Source organism: Ursus maritimus, unplaced genomic scaffold, assembly GCF_017311325.1.
Source record: "Ursus maritimus isolate PB19 unplaced genomic scaffold, ASM1731132v1 scaffold_21, whole genome shotgun sequence".
NCBI classification, from domain to species: Eukaryota; Metazoa; Chordata; class Mammalia; order Carnivora; family Ursidae; genus Ursus; species Ursus maritimus.
This window is the reverse complement of record NW_024424564.1, coordinates 27,457,501-27,473,955: the sequence shown is the minus strand read 5'-3', so window position 1 is coordinate 27,473,955 and position 16,455 is coordinate 27,457,501. Positions and strand designations below refer to the sequence as shown.

Genomic DNA, 16,455 nt, shown 5'->3' with positions numbered 1-16,455 from the left:
GGCCTCTGTCAGGTTCATCTTGCTGAAGCACATTGCAGGCTCCAACTTTTCTGTGCCTTCCCAAATTCCTTCACCCTTCCCACTATATAGTAGTCTTATTACTACCCTGTTCAGAAGGATCATGTCAGCATTCTGCCTCTGTGCTCAGGAATGCTCTTTACCTCATCTCTGTCTCTGGTTTTGTTTTCTAAACCTTTTTTTTCAAGGATCCATTTTAAGCCCTTCCTATGTTTCCTCCACGGAAAAGTTTTTCTTCCTAAGTGCCCAGTCAACAGTTTCTTCTTTGAGGTTCTTGTATACTCATTGCTGGTACCATTCATTTGATACAAAGTTCTCCTATCTTTGTTGCCCTTTGTTAACTAATTTGTGTTCACAATCTTTAATAAGTATTTGATGATGTGGTTTTATTTTTTATTTTTTTCCTTTGGTCTCCTTGAATTCTGAAGTAACCTCCTTCAGAAGTAATCACCAATCTAGTTAATTATTCCCTTGCTTTCCTTTTTTCATTTACTATAATATATTTTAATCTATAATTAGATGTTATTTAGTTTTAGCTGGTTTTAAGCTTTATACAAATGAAATCATACTGACTGTATTTCTCTGTAAACTGCTTTTTCACTTAAAATTAAAATTTTGTAGGGCGCCTGGGTGGCTCAGTCGGTTAAGCGTCTGCCTTTTGCTCAGGTCGTGATCTCAGGGTCCCGGAATCGAGCCCCATGTCAGGGTCTGCACTAAATAGGGAGTCCACTTGAGATTCTCTCTCTCCCTCTGCCCTTCCCCCCTGCTCGTGTGTGCTCTCTCTCTCTCAAATAAATAAATAAAATCTTTAAAAAAATTAAAATCCTGGGAGTCATACATATAGATTCTAAATTTGTACAATCAAATGTCGTACATAGTTGTGTTTCATTTATTTTCACTGCTGTGCAGGAGTCCAGTGACTGTACCACAGTAGTAACTACCACAACTTATGTGTCTTTTCTATCATTGATATACATTAGGGGATTTGGGTTGTGGCTTTTTTTGCTTGTTTTTACCATTATAAACAGTACTGCTATAAACAAGGCTGGCATCATTGAGCTTTCTCATTTTCAGAGTGTAATATCCAAGGGGCATTTTGCTTTAATCTGGTCTAATTACTAATGTTTCTGTAAATCTCTCCATACGCTGGTCAACTATTAGGTTTTCTCTTCCATAATTTTTTTTCTTGGGATCTCTTTCACATTGATTTGTAGATATTTAAGAAAAACCTACTTTTTCAGTTTTAGACATCATGATCTATCTCCTTTTCCATGACCTGATTGTTAACTTGTGGTGTCCATTGTTAAACAGAAATTCTTAATTTTGATGTCATCAGATAGATCAGGTTTTTAAAAATTAGGTGGTGTTGTTACATTTTGCCTTACAGTTTTGCTTTTGCAGCTCTTGTTAAGATGTCCTTCTTGATCCCATGTGATAAAGATATTCTTTACATTTACCTTATAGTTTATAACTTCCTGGTTTTAACATAACGTTTAGGTTTTATAATCTATGTACTGTCCACTTTTGTATGTCATATAGTGAGCCAGTTTTCTCAATTATAATCATCCTTCCTCTATTGATTTGTGATGCTGTTTTTCTTTTGTGTTTATTTCCCTGTATATAGGGCTCTGTTTCTGAGCTCTTTATGGTAGCTTTCTATTTAGTTAAATCTTTTAAAATATCTTTTACATTAATTTTAGTATTTTTCCCATGAGATCTTACACATGTTTATATGTTTATGGTGATGTATTTAAATTTTTATGGTATTATAAATTATGTCTTTTTAAAAATTTTTTTATTGTTTTAAAGTAAGCTTTGCGCCAACAAGGGGCTTGAACTCACCACACAAGATCAAGTCACATACTCTACTGACTGAGCCAGCAAGGCATCCTATAAATGATGTCTTTTTAAAAGTTACATTTTCTGTGTGTTGAAGTACAGACATGTATTTGATTTTGTGTATGGATTTTGGATCTCATGAATTCTCTTATTAGTTCTAATGTTTTAGCAGTAGATTCTCTTGGAATTTCTCCATAGATAATTACATATGAATGACAGTTTTATTTCTTCTGTTCCAATTCTTACATCTTAATACCTTTTATTTCCTTTTCTTGTTTTAATGAACTGGCTAGGACTTTTTTCTGCATCTTTGAGGTGGGTCATTTTATTTTATTTTAAAAATCCCTTTATAAAGGTAAATTATATTGATTTTCTAATGTAAAATCAGCTTTTTATTCCTGGGATCAATTCAGGTCATAATCTTTTCTTATACATTGATAGATTTGATAGGCTAATATATTTAAAATTTTTGTATCCATGTTCATAAATATAGCAATATATTTTAATTTTAGAATATATTAGGAAATAGCCTCTAGGTTGTTACAAATAGCATCCAGTTTCTAATGGTAGAAAAAACTAATGTTAACTTTTCTTATATATATACACACAGATTAATCCAAAGCTTGAGGTAATCGATTTGCAGAATTCTTCTCCCCCTGTTGTGGACGTCCTTTCTTTTGATTCAACCACAGTAAGTTTTCCTTGAAATTTAAATGGCATTTAATTATTTGTCAAAATCCGTTTTCCTTAAAAGTGTGTGGGAGAGGAGATAAAAAGTGGGCTAAATAATTAGCCTAACATTATAGCATTAAAAAAACTTATACAAAAGTCGTATTTGCAATGTGTCTAAATAGCCACAAGGGGGAGCAGCACCAATTTTCAGAAAAGGCTTTACTTTGATGACCTTAAACTCAATCTAACCCATACTGCCTGTCTCATTCCCTATTAAGGTGCCATCCAGGTGACATCTCACTTTATTGTCACAGAACAGGTTTTCTTCTCTGTTAATTGCCTTTCAGAGATGCTAAACTCATTTCTAGTTTTCTCCTGAGAAGCTATTAAAAAAAATAGTAATTTCTCTTCATTCATCCCTCTTGATGGATTATCCAGACATTAAGTATTTCTTGTACTTGCAATTTTGTTTATAATAATTATATACATGTAATTTATTTACTCAGTGTAAAGTCAAAGATTGAGAGTTTCAGCCTTTCAATCTGAGTCTGTTAGCCTTTGCAAGGCAGATCATTGCTGCCATCCATTCCTGCTAGTCAATGCAAAAGTAGTCACAAGAATGAGTGGGAGGAATGGCATGCATGGTCTTTGGTCACACCACTGTGATGGTGTCAGCGTAGTTAAATATTTTGGAGAAATTATTAATGTGTGGCCAAGAAAGAAAACAAATAAAAACGCCCTTTCCAGCAGATCTCAAGAACGGTATTTTTGATAGAGGAATTCTGTAGAGGGACTAGTCCATGTTGAATCTATCCTGTACCAAAAAGAACTGTACTTTTTAAAGGGTTCTTTCACTATTAAGCCCAGGCAGAGAAGACTCTGAGATCACTCATGAGAAGTTCCAGCAAGAAATCACCTTGGGTTGGGGGAGGAGGGGTAACCAACAGGCTAATTGTCATGCAGAATTGTCACAGAACCTCAGGCAGGTCTGTGGTCCTGTCTCTTATAATATTCGTGTTTATAAAATATACCTCTTAGCACTTCTGCATTAATAGCTTACTTTTGACATTAAAAATTAACTGGACACCTAATTGTTGCCACATTGATTGGTGGCTTATAATAGGTACTCAGGGGCGCCTGGGTAGCGCAGTCGTTAGGCGTCTGCCTTCGGCTCAGGGCGTGATCCCGGCGTTCTGGGATCGAGTCCCACATTGGGCTCCTCTGCTGGGAGCCTGCTTCTTCCTCTCCCACCCCCCTGCTTGTGTTCCCTCTCTCGCTGGCTGTCTCTCTATCACATAAATAAATAAAATCTTTTAAAAAAAATAATAATAGGTACTCAATACATTTATGTTCAGTGACTTACTCAAAAAGCATATATTCCAATGAGTTGGATTTTTGCCCCTGCAGTAAGAGGAGCAAAAGAGAGGTGGTTTTTGAGATGTGATGCCTTCTTCTGAGGCTGTTAGTCTACCAAATTTGGGTATTTCTGGCCTAAAAGTCATCACAGATTATCAAAAGTCTTTGGTCTATATTTTGAGACTCACTCTTCCTGCTGTTGCCTTTGAGGTTTTGCAAAGCCTCTTGACCTGAAGAATCCAGATTTTTTTTGTTTTTCCAGTATGCTATGCAAGTGGCTTAATTGCCACGTAGCAAGTGATAGCAGAGTATCTATCCCTGGATGGTGATCCAAAGGTGCCCAAGTCGACTAGTCCATGTTATAGGACCCTGACTCAGGGACTACAATGTATGTGGAACTTCGAGGGGACAATTCTGTATGATAGACACATGACAAGTTTGCAGCTATGCTATAAAACATTTAATAACACTGAAGAGTACAAATATTGTCCACATAAGGGATAATATTAGGTTGGATTATATGAAATTGCCATTTTGTAGGCCAAAGTGGTCTAACGTCAGTGATTTCCCATGGTTCAACCCAATATGTATTACAAAGAAGACTTGCTACTGTTACTTTGAGTTGTGTGCTTGATGGTCCATAAAAATAAGACAAGAAAACACAGGAAAACAAAAACATATTTGCTATAAATCAGTTTAAGATTAGTCTAATGAAGTCCCATCTAGGTAGATTCTTTTATAATCTGGAAGATAGCTGGTTGCCTCCAGGCAAGGTATAAAGACTTCTGATTTGATTTATTTTACTAGGACATTCTCTGAAGACACAAATATATGCTCATAAAGCATATTTTTTATAAAGAATATCTTTAAAACTTTCCCCTCTAAATTTTCTTTCTCTCTCTATATATACATATATATGTATATCTATCTGTCCCTTCCTTTTAGCTCATTGATAGATAACTGGGTAGAAAACTAAAGTGAAATCACTTTAAATGTTCATCTTCTCATTAATCTACTGGTAAGTAATTCTTAATCTGTGGTCTCTATACATTAGCTGCTTTTCTTCTGCTTCTACACAACAAATCAGGCATAATTGTAAGGGAGATTTGTTTCCACTCTGGCATGAAGCACAACTGCATTAAGTATTTGTGATGTGAACTTTGCATGTGATTATAATTTTAAAACCCAGAGAAATACTAGAAGCCAAAAACCAGTATTTAAAGGTGGTTTTGGTTTTTAATGTTGTGGTTACCTTTATCTGGGGATTTATTTGTTTGGTTTTCATACAAGACTGGAAGAAATTTTCCTTAGAATTCATTTCATCAAGATGGGACATTAAAAAGATTACTCTTTAAGCCTTAATTTGTCAAATTTCCTAGTAGGATAAAAGCCAGGTTTGTTATGATATAAGAAACAGTTGGCTTCTATTCCTGCTTTGTCTTGATTTAATATTACATTCAGAATGATTTATAGATCTGAGAGTACTGATATCTAGGCTCTGATGCTTTCTTACTACAAGTTATGACATACAGTGTAACATTGGTATATTTGTGGCTTATACTTGTGCCTCTAATGGCAGGTAGGACGTGATACAGTATTTCAGGATCAAAATAAGGTATTACCAATATGCATTTTTTTTTAAAGATTTTATTTATTTGAGAGGGAGAAAGCGAGAGACAGAGCACGAGCAGAGGAGGGGGGCAAAAAGAGAGAGAGAAACAGACTCTCCACTGAGCAGGGAGTCTGATGTGGGGCTCCATCCCATCAGGCCCTGAGCAGACGGCCCACTGACTGAGCTGCTCAGGCACTCCATCAATCTGCATTTTTAAAGCTTTTCTGTTAAAAGAACAAACAAACAAAAACAGAATGGGGGGTGCCGTTTGTAAAGGGATATACTGGTTGTCAAATAGTCATAATTTTAAAATGTTGATCTCAGGGGCGCCTGGGTGGCACAGTGGTTAAGCGTCTGCCTTCGGCTCAGGGCGTGATCCCAGCGTTCTGGGATCGAGCCCCACATCAGGCTCCTCCGCTATGAGCCTGCTTCTTCCTCTCCCACTCCCCCTGCTTGTGTTCCCTCTCTCGCTGGCTGTCTCTATCTCTGTTGAATAAATAAATAAAAAATCTTTAAAAAAAAAATGTTGATCTCAAATTCCTAAATCTTTATTCTGATTACATTGTTACTTATTATGTACTGATTTTCTGAGGGTGTTCCAAGATTCCATTGAATCTTTTAATATTTCATTTATTCAGTTAGAACTAGACCAAGATTTTGTCATCAGAGTTGTACAGCAGCATTTAGCATTAGCACTGACATGGGATGTGGCTGTATGGGATGTTCCAGACCCTCCCCTATGCTCACCTCTCTCCTGTAAAAGGCAGGCAAGATAGGAATTTCTCATCTGTATCCTAACATAAAGTCTTTTTTAAAAAAATACTGATTATAAACAAAATTTATTTAAAATACTCTAGGATTATTAAAATATTTTATTCTAGGTAAATTATATTCCGAAGTTTTGACGTATTAATTTTATTATTTGTCCTACAAATAAACAAAATGAAATTGGTAATCTTGCTAGTGTTCCTCTGACTGATTGTCAAAACACCAGACTGACTCTTCACTGAGAACCAAAAGAATGTTCTCATCTTCATTCTGTCAGCTGTGTAGAATATGGACATAATGTGGGTTCCTTTCTTTAGAATTGAGGACAGTATTTCAGGTCAAATTAATTCTTTACAATAAATGAGAATTTGCAATTATATTATAGAAAAAAAATCAAGGGTTTACAGTCTTCTGTTGCTACATCAGTCAAAATAGTTTAAATTATAGTGCGTGAAGACATTACATGAGCTGCTCAGTGAGCTGACTTCAAGAAACGTACAACCTCCCCCAACAGAAATAAGAGTGTAAGAAATAAGCGGCAATTTCAGGATACTAGATGTCAGGAGTATGTGATTATCATGAAAGGTTATTGATGGAAGTACTCAGAAGAGACCATTAATGGGCTGGAGGAAACTAGAGAATTTCTCTAGAAGGAAACTTTTGACCAGTTCTTGTCCTGACCAGAGTTGAGTAGGATTTTGAAAGGGACATTCCAGTTGGGTAAAGCAAGGTGTTAAGTAGATGTCTCAGAAATAAATTGAAAATATATACCACAGTAATAAAAGCGCATCAGTCTAGTTTGGGATCTTGAAGTTGCTTGACTCAGTTGGTAGCAGATGTGGTAGAATGCCAGGAACATGCCTTCTCACAACGGATATGTCTCTTAATACATACTTGCTGAGTAACTATTCTGTGTCATTCACTGCTCTTGAATTTAGAAAAAGTGGACAAAACAAAAATACCTGCCCCGGAGAAGTCTGCTTTCTACATTCTAGTGGGGAAGACGGGCAATTGACAGATTAAAAGATAGACTGTATAGTATGGTAGGGCAAAGCATAGACAGGCCCCCGAAAATGCAAAGGTGTAGAAAGCACTAAAGGCAGCAGAAGGAAGGGTGTGCTTTAGGTAGTATGGCCAGGACAAGAGTCATGCGAGAGGAGACATGTGAGGAATGAAGGGAACAAGCCCTGTGGGTATCTGGGCAGGCGCTCCAGGCAAGTGGGAGCTGTGCTGGAAGGGCAGAGTGAGAGTGAGGTAGGAGCCGCCAGAGGGTGTCCTTCAGAGGCGGAACTTGGTTGACTTCAGTTTTAACAGGTTCAGCATTGCTATGCCTGTGTTGAGAATCGGCTCAGGGGTGGTGGTGGAGAGAAGCATGCAGACTGGCGAACTGGGAAGCTGATGAATAGTCAGATGGGAGGCCAGAGTCCCCTGACCCACAGTGGTGGCAGAGGAGGTGGCGTAAGTGATCTGATTCTGGATGTGTTTTGAAGGCAGAGCCAAGAGGATTTCCTGACAGGTTGGATGTCAGCTGTGGGATTCCCTATCTCCTTTCCCCAGGGACAGTAAGGTGTAGCCTTGAGTTAACCTCAGGCTAGCTGAGATTATCTTCTGGCTCCGAGTCATTTTGCCGGAGGGGTTGCTGAAAGAAAAAGAACTGTGGTTTTACCATATTCTTCTTTAGGCTCAGGAAAGCCATCAGAGCAGTGGAATCAGTGCAAGAGATACTCTGCTGTGGCTAGGGAAGCGTGCTGGTAAAACACACTCCTCCCTCCTAGATGTCATTTAGATTTGTGTTTTTCAGTAAAGTGTGCTGGTTTCCCTCTTGGAAAGATTTTTGTCTCAGCATATATTAGGAAGAAAATGTTACAGGCTTTCACAGAGATGGTCATATGGTATATGCTCTCTGAAAAATATTAATGCATTGATAAAATATATGGACATACAAAGAGTAAACTTGCAGATACAGAGAGAATATTTCCATGGATGTTGTGGCAACAGTTTGTCCTGGTTACTAAACAACATTGCATAACTAGTTCAGAGTTTTTCCAGTTCCTAACTGCTTATGTAAGCAAAGATTTGGAAAGACTTACTCAAAAGAACATGGTGTATGCAAACCTAAATGTCTCAAAACTAAAATTTATAACTTTAAAGGAGTAAAATGGTAATATGCAATTTATTGTCCTCAGAGTCCCCATTTACTTTTCCAGGAAAATAAGTAAAAATCAGGTTGCACAATCCTCCTGCTTTCACTACTTTCCTGTGTGTTAACATTGCTGGATTTACGTATATAAATCACCTCCAAATTTGGAGGTAGGGGAGATTCTTTTTTAAGTTTTTAAACTTTGCAATATTTTATAAGGTGGCATTTAATTTGTAAGTTTAGTCCATATGACTTCTGAAACTTTTTACGTTTGTAACTTTGTTGCTGCTTACTAAGCTTTGGGAAACACAAGTTAACATATCTTTAGACATTGGTTCAGTGGGCCTTGAGCTATCTTTCTCCTGACCCTTGCTCCAAGCATTTGAAAGGAAATGAACATAGATGTTTGTAGAATCTGTGTCCAGACTCACTAGCTGGTACCTTCCACAATTTGTCCAACCTTTATTAAAAGGCTTTTAGTCTTCATTTCAAACAATAAGGAACATGTCAAATAGGATATAGTAATTTTTTTTTATCCAGAACTCAAAAAGTTAAATGTAACTCTGAGATGCTTAGTAGGAATAAAAGAGGAATTCTCATCTGGGTTGAGAAATAATTTTAAAACATTGTCCCTTGAAATTGTAAGAAATGAATTAAATTGTCAGAGACATTTTAAAAAAGAAGATATACATGATAATCAACAGAAGTAATGAAGAAAAATGTTTTCACAGATCTTTTACCATTTAGAAGAAAACAGCGCTTTTTTTTTTTCAGGTACAAGTTATTTTAGAGATAGGAGAGAAAATATTAGAGATGGAAAGAGACTATTTCCAAATTAATTGTATCTTTGTTTTGAAGTATATCATGACCCAGTATGTTAGAAAACTACCGACAGTTGTGAATGTGATAGCTGACCTTTAAAAAATGTGGTTTTGGATTGTTGCAGGAAAAAAATCCAACTAAAACTTTTAGTCTGTTAAAGGAACATGACTTCTTTCTTTCTTTCTTTCTTTCTTTCTTTCTTTCTTTCTTTCTTTCTTTCTTTCTTTCTTTCTTTCTTTCTTTCTTTTAGAAGACAAAGATCTGGTAGTCCGTAAAATTTACTAAAATAGTACAACTAGAAAAAGAGATTAATAGTGTAGGTCAGAGCCTTTCTTTTTTTCGTTGAAATAAAATGTACTTTTTAATAAAAATCAAAATGATCATAAGTTCCAAGTGTTTGACTTAGCTAAATGAAGAACGTACTAATTTGAGTTTCATTCCCAGTTTCAAGGTCACAGAGAAAGAAAGCTTACATTAATGAGTGTTTCCTTTTACCAAAAAATGTTATACAAATTACTTTTCAACAAAAATGATTTAGGACTTAAACTCTTCTTCATGAAATGTACAAAAGAAAAAAGAATAAAAGGAGACTCTCTGCAAAAAGATTTTATAAATTACGCTATTGGGGAGCCCAACAGAGTACTCTTTTAGAATTTCCTTTAGAAAATTAACACAGTTCTGGGAACTGGAGGTGTTGAAGTTCCAGGTATTACTTCTGCCTTCCAGCCTCCTGAGATTCTGTCTTTCTAAGCCGTGACCCCTAACTGCTGCTGTACTTACTACCCAGGGTCCCGGGCCTGGGAATCTCGGCTGCACCCCCAATTCCCACAGCTGAGCCTGAGGCATGCTGAAAATGCCCCACAGCTCTCTCCGCCCACACAGCCAGTAACAACTGGTTCCTTCCTCTTCCTGTGGAAGAGCAACATCCTCTGAGATGAGAAGAAATGCACCCTGAGGAATGCAAGAACAGCAGTGAGCTTTTCACACAGGAAATTACTCCAGTAGCACTCTGAGAAGTGTCTGTCTCTTGGACGGTCAGCCGGGAAGGAGCTTCCTGCTGCTGACCCAGAGGGCGGTTCACTGTGGAGCTTAACACCACATGTGGGTCTGTGAGAGTTTCGTGGAAAATCGTAAACTCAGCTTTCAGCTGTTCTGTCCGTCTCTACCTAGCTGGTTTTGAGTTGTTTGGTGCTGCATAGACGGTAAAGCTAGTTGGCTTTGGCCTTCTGTTTAGCCACTTGACAGTTAATTATTTGGTGGAAGTAGTGAACAATCCGCTAATATGAATTTTCAGTCATTTCTTTGTACTTTGTGAAATCAACATTTGTAAAATATGTGAGGGCTTCAGAGAGATTAAAACCCTTATAATCAGTGGCGTGGCTATTAAGGCCAGTGCTGGTCCTTGTTTAGTTCCTTCTGTGTCTTTCAGTTTCCTTTCTTTATTTTCTGAAGTGGGCATCAGTAGAAGGTAACATACTCTGCACAATCATACATTCTCGAACATAGATAAAGCTCTGTTTCTTTGAACCAACCAACCAGCTCCTATCTTTTACATTCCAAATGGATTTTTACAGTTGAAGAATGTTTTAGTATAACTTGACTTTTTTTGTTTGTTTGTTTAAACTAATTCCTAGAGCGTTTTCTCTTTGCATGAGATGATGATGGCTACTACAAAGCCCAGTGTGTATATTATGTGTACATTTTAAATTGCTTTCCAAATCGTTACAGAATTCTCCTGGGTTTCAGTGCTTATGGTGGCAAAATTCTTTTACTTTTTGCGTGTTTGCTTGGATTATTTTACTAAAGCACATACAAGTTAACTTGTTTGTTCTAAGTTGAAGGGAGATGGAGAAGGAATGCCAGGCATTTCCTCTTCCTTTTCAGAGTGTCTTTTTAATGAACATTCCTCTTCTCTCCTATGAACAAACCATCTCAGTCCACTAGGGGCATCTGAGTGCCTAGTGTCCAATAATCCAGCATGTTTCCTTTGTTCTCCAGTGCTACCGAGGTAGTTGTTTCATGCATTTACTGTTTCTCGCCTCTGTGCTCCCTTTCAGCCTTCACACACTTCCGCATCATATATTAAATTCTCTCTGTTAAAATAACTGTTGTGGTTTCTGTTTTCCTGTCTTAAAAAAATAGTAAGATGTACTGACAAAGACTTCTATCCAAGTATGTTTATTCCAGCATGACTTATAATAACAAAAAGGTGGACACAAATCAGATGTCCTTTACAAGAGTATTGCTTAAATAGAGGTATAATCTATCCACGGATGGAATTAGCCATACCATATTCAACAACAACTAAATACAATGTGTGTGATTCCGGATTTGATCCCAGGTCAGTGGGAAAATTGATATATAGGACATGATTAAGACAGTTGGCAAAAATGTAATATGGGCTGAGTATTAGATGATAGTATCAATGCTAAATTTCCCGATTTTGATAATGATACTGTGGTTGTATGGGCAGACGGTCTTGTCCTTAGGAAATACCCACAATAGTAATTGAGGTAAAGGGGCAGAGTGTCTATAGCTTCTCTCAGAAGATTCAGAAAATAAATTAGATAAAAAGATAATGATATAGAAGATGTGACAAAATGTCAACACATGAATCTACATGAAGGGTATATGAGAGTCCTTTTCATTATTCTTGCAACTTTTCTATAAGGTTGAAGTTATTTCAAAGTGAAAGTTAAAAGTCACATATTTTTATAGGGAAGTATGATTTTTATTTTTTACAATTTTTAAATATGATTTTTGTTTATTTTTTTATTAAGTGAAAAAAGGATATCATAAGTGAGATGGTTCTTTTATCAAGGGAAACAAATATGTGTATCCATTCAGTGGGATTCCTCCTGAGCATCTTGTATGTATTGGATACTAACCTGGGCATTTGCAATTTACCCAAGGTCCTCCAGCCAGTAAGTAACAAAGCTGGATTTTGAACTTTATCTAGCTTTAGAGAGAGCACTTTTAACCACTATGTAGTGTGGTTGTGTATGTTTTTAAAGAAGTAAATTTTCTATTATACAAAGAATGAAAAATAGAAGAAAAAAAACACAAGAAAAAAACATTTCCAGGAGACAACTGTTGTTAACATTTAAAATATAGTCTTCCAGGAAGGTTGCCACTGTTAGACGCTAGAGGCTTGGAGAAGAGGCCCCCCCTCCAGCCTCAAGAGCTCAGAGGGCAGAACCTACAGAGTTGAACCCAGACTTCTGAGGGGCACTGGTCACCTGGTGCTAATGTCTCTGTGGGGTCAAGGCTGTTGCTGGGAAGAGGCTGACTGGAGCAGCAATCAAACAGGAGGAGGAGTCTCTTCTGTCACCTCTGACCTCTGGCCTCCCCATCATGGCTCGTTTTGGCAGAGCCTATAGGGTAACCCATTGGCAAGAGAAAGCTGTAGTTTGCAGAGGCCCAATCACAGCATCACAGAACAGAGTTTTGAAGGGTGGATTTAGAACCAAGAAACATATTCTATAAGAGGAATCACTGAATTAAAGGGTAGGAACCAAAAAAACTAGAAGGCAAATTCAGTCTGGAATGTGTGAATTTGGATTCCCACTAGTACTATATGAGCGTGCCCATTTCCTACATTCTAAAACATATGTTAGGTGTTATATTTATTTAATTATTAATTGTTTAATTTAAAAAGCTTTTAAAAATGTAATAAGCAAGAGGTGTTAATTTTTATTTTTTAGTGACTTGTGAGCTTTTTAAAAATGCTTATTTTTGACAAATAAAAATTTGGATATATTTAAGGTGTACAATGTGATGTTTTGACATATGAATATATTATGAAATGAGTACCACAGTTGAAATAAGTAACATATCTATTATCTCCCATAGTTACCTTTTGTGTGTGTGGTAAGAACAATGACTTGTGCGCTTTGACCTATTTTCATGATTTCTGCTCGTTCGTATTTCTCAGAATTGCCTATTTGTGTGTTTTGCCCATTTTTTCTATTGTTTTGTTCATTTTAAAAATTGATCCTTAAGTCATTTTAATACATAAGGTTGGCCATCTTTGCCATGTGCTACAAAGTTTCGTTGTTGTTTCCCCTTGAATTCTCTTTCTGATTTTTTTTTTTTGTAAAAATTTTATTTATTTATATGAGAGGAAGAGCAGAGATAGTGACAGAGAGCAAGAGTGGGGAGGAGAGGGAGAAGCAGGCTCCCCGCTGAGCAGGGAGCCCAATGTGGGACTCAATCCCAGGACCCTGGGATCATGACCTGAGCCGAAGGCAGACGCTTAACCGACTGAGCCACCCAGGTGCCCATCTCTTCCTGATTTTTTTTTTTAAAGATTTTATTTATTCATTTCATAGAGACAGCCAGCGAGAGAGGGAACACAAGGAGGGGAGTGGGAGAGGAAAAAGCAGGCTCCCAGCGGAGGAGCCTGATGTGGGGCTCGATCCTGGGACTCCGGGATCACGCCCTGAGCCGAAGGCAGATGCTTAACGACTGAGCCACCCAGGCGCCCCTCTCTTTCTGATTTTTGATAGGTTTTTGTTGCATTAAGTTCTTGAAAAGTATCAGTTTAATTTTATGATTTCTTTGGAGTTTGTGCAAAAAAAAAGTCCTTCCCAAATACATCTCTAGCTACTCTTCTTAAGTTTTTTTTTTGTTTTGTTTTGTTTAATGTATTTATTTGAGAGAGAAGGGTGGGGAGAATCAGAGAGGGAGAGAAAGAAAGTGTGTGTGCAGGAGTGGGCGGGTTGGAGGGGCAGAGGGAGAGAGACAAGCAGACTCTGCACTGAACATGGGGCCTGATGCTCTCTGGGCTCTATCCCAGGACCCAGAGATCATGACCTGAGCTGAGACCAGAGTCAGATGCTGAACCGATNGAGCCACCCAGGCCCCCCTTAAAGTTTTATTTTTGACAATTAAATCTGAAATTCTAGGTGAATTAATTTTGGTTATAAGTTACATACTTATAGTTAACAAAGTTATTCTCCATTTGTATTGTTTCTTTCCTCACTGATTTGAACCTTCTTAAAACTAAATCCTTATGTGCTTGTGTCTGTTTGGGGCCTTTGTCTTCTGTCTTGTTGATCTGTTTGGTCTTGATCTATTTTCATACCTTTTTAATTACTGTAACTTCAAAATATTTCATTAAAATATAGTGCACAAGTTTTCCCTTCAAATGCTTCTTGGATATTCTGGCCTATTATTTATCCATATGAACTTTAGAATTATTTTGTCCATTCTCCAAAAACATTCTTTTGGAATGTTGATGGGGTTGCATTTTATATAAAATATATATACAAATATATATTTTATATAAAATATATATAAAATAATTTGAGGGTGATTGCCAACTTTACCATCTTGTATTTGTTCACCTAGGAATATAGTATTATAGACAAGTATTTTCAAGTTCACGGAATCAAGTTTAGGAGCATTCTCCTTACATGTCTATGGTTTCCACAAAAACAGTCACGATTTTTTATGTATGACTAAGCATTTTGTCTCCTTACTAAGGATGCACATAGTCTCTCTCCACAAATTAGCTCTAAAGAGGTTAAGGTAACTTGCCCACGGGCACCTGGGTGGCTCAGTCAGTTAAGCATCCAACTCTTGATTTTGGCTCAGTTCATGATCTTAGGGTCTTGAGATCAAGCCCTAAGTCTCAGGCTCTGTGCTCAGTGGTGAGTCTGCTTGAGATTCTCTCTCTCCCCCTCTTCCTCTGCCCTCCTCCTGTTCACAAGCTCATGCGTGCTCACTCTCTCAACTAAATAAATCTTAAAAAAAATATAAATAAATAGAGAGGTTAAGGTAACTTGCCCAAAGTCCCACCAACTGTAAAGTGATAGAGGTGAGCTAGGGCCAGATGGGACTAAGCTCAGAGCCCAAAATCTGACCCCCTACACTCTACCACTCCCCAAATAGTTAAGCTACCCACACCACATGACTTGTCGTTCTGAATCCTAGTTTTAGCTTCCTTATTATCAACAGGGCTTATCCTAAGTAAATATTTCTTTGCTGGAGTATAATATAGTAGCCAAAAAACCCTGATGACTATTCGTTTGGGGAGAATAGGGGGGACAAGTTTTGAGCACCTCAGTACTTGGTTGGGAGCATATGGAGAAATAGGCCCTAGTGTGTCAATGCTTATAAGTCATTGGTTGTGGAGCCTACTTTGGGATTTTATACATTACCCATTCCTACTTGCCAAGTACTTAAATCCTCAGCATATACCAGACGTTAACAAGCACAAATCCTTAACTTAGTCTTAGAATCCTCACCACAAAGAATTGTGTTTAAGACACGCCGTCTCTTACTGATTACCCAGGAGGCATGCCATATAGTATGCTCATCCTAGGTTGTCCAAGTCTAACTGTGTGGATCGAGCTTCCTGGTAAGAACAGCTGTTGAGCTTTCATATCTTTAAATCTCTCTCACGATAATAGAGCGGGTTTACCTCCTTGGCAGGGCTTTTCAGTTACTTTTACTGCTTCCCCCAAGTCCCCAACCTCATCCTACTACAGATTTTCATTTTTTGTTTGTCCGTTGCTTTTGAAGAAAGGATATTCTTTGTGGCAAGAATTGTGAGGGCCCAAGTTTCCGTTGGTGTTGTTACTGCTATTAGTCCTGGTGTGTACAGGTTTTATTTCCTTTGTAGAACAGATGATAACTTCAGTTTCCATTTGGTGATGTGTGGCTTTTATAAAGTGAATCCTATTTTCCACTAACTTTTATTTTTAAACAGAGCTGTGCTTTCCTGGTAAATATCCTTAGTTTGCTGGGCTGGAAATCTTGTGGGCAAGGCTGGAAAGCATACCATATTTTGTTTGTTTCTATTGATTTGAGGCACTTTTGCAACTATACACCCGTTTGCAGAATCCAGGTGGTCTCCTCCAACCTTTCTTTTCTCTTGCTGTTATTACCCCTCACATTCCAAGTACTTACACTTCCGAGGGAGCCAGTCCTTCCACGTTCACTGCTCCTCGGGCTCCGTGGGCATCTCCTCCCTGGGAGCCACTATGTAACAGAGCTGCGTTTCTGTGTTGAACCTTGTCCCCATAGATGGGAACTTTCAAAGACATTTCCTAGTTCACTTGGACAACTTCTATTTGAAGCTTCAGGTTCAGTGAAATGGATCTGTGCCCTACTTTGTCCATTCTCTACATAGTTAATATTATGTAGAATGAATTAATTCTAAATGACATCTAGCGTCAGGCAGATTACCATGCTGAGGAATGTGATTCCAAATTCTGAAATA

The 16,455-nt window shown here is 37.6% G+C and overlaps 1 protein-coding gene across 4 annotated transcripts in view; it reads left to right on the top strand.

The window, feature by feature from the left end:
• POC1B (POC1 centriolar protein B) overlaps positions 1–16,455 on the top strand; it is a 98,538-nt gene that overhangs the window by 55,336 nt on the left and 26,747 nt on the right. For 3 of the 4 annotated variants that reach the window (XM_040637305.1, XM_040637303.1, XM_040637302.1), the window contains one exon: positions 2,468–2,548. The exons of the other annotated variant lie outside the window; for it this stretch is intronic. In XM_040637305.1, coding sequence (XP_040493239.1) covers positions 2,468–2,548 — 81 coding nt within the window. The remainder of the gene's footprint in view (positions 1–2,467; positions 2,549–16,455) is intronic. 4 annotated transcript variants of the gene reach the window in all.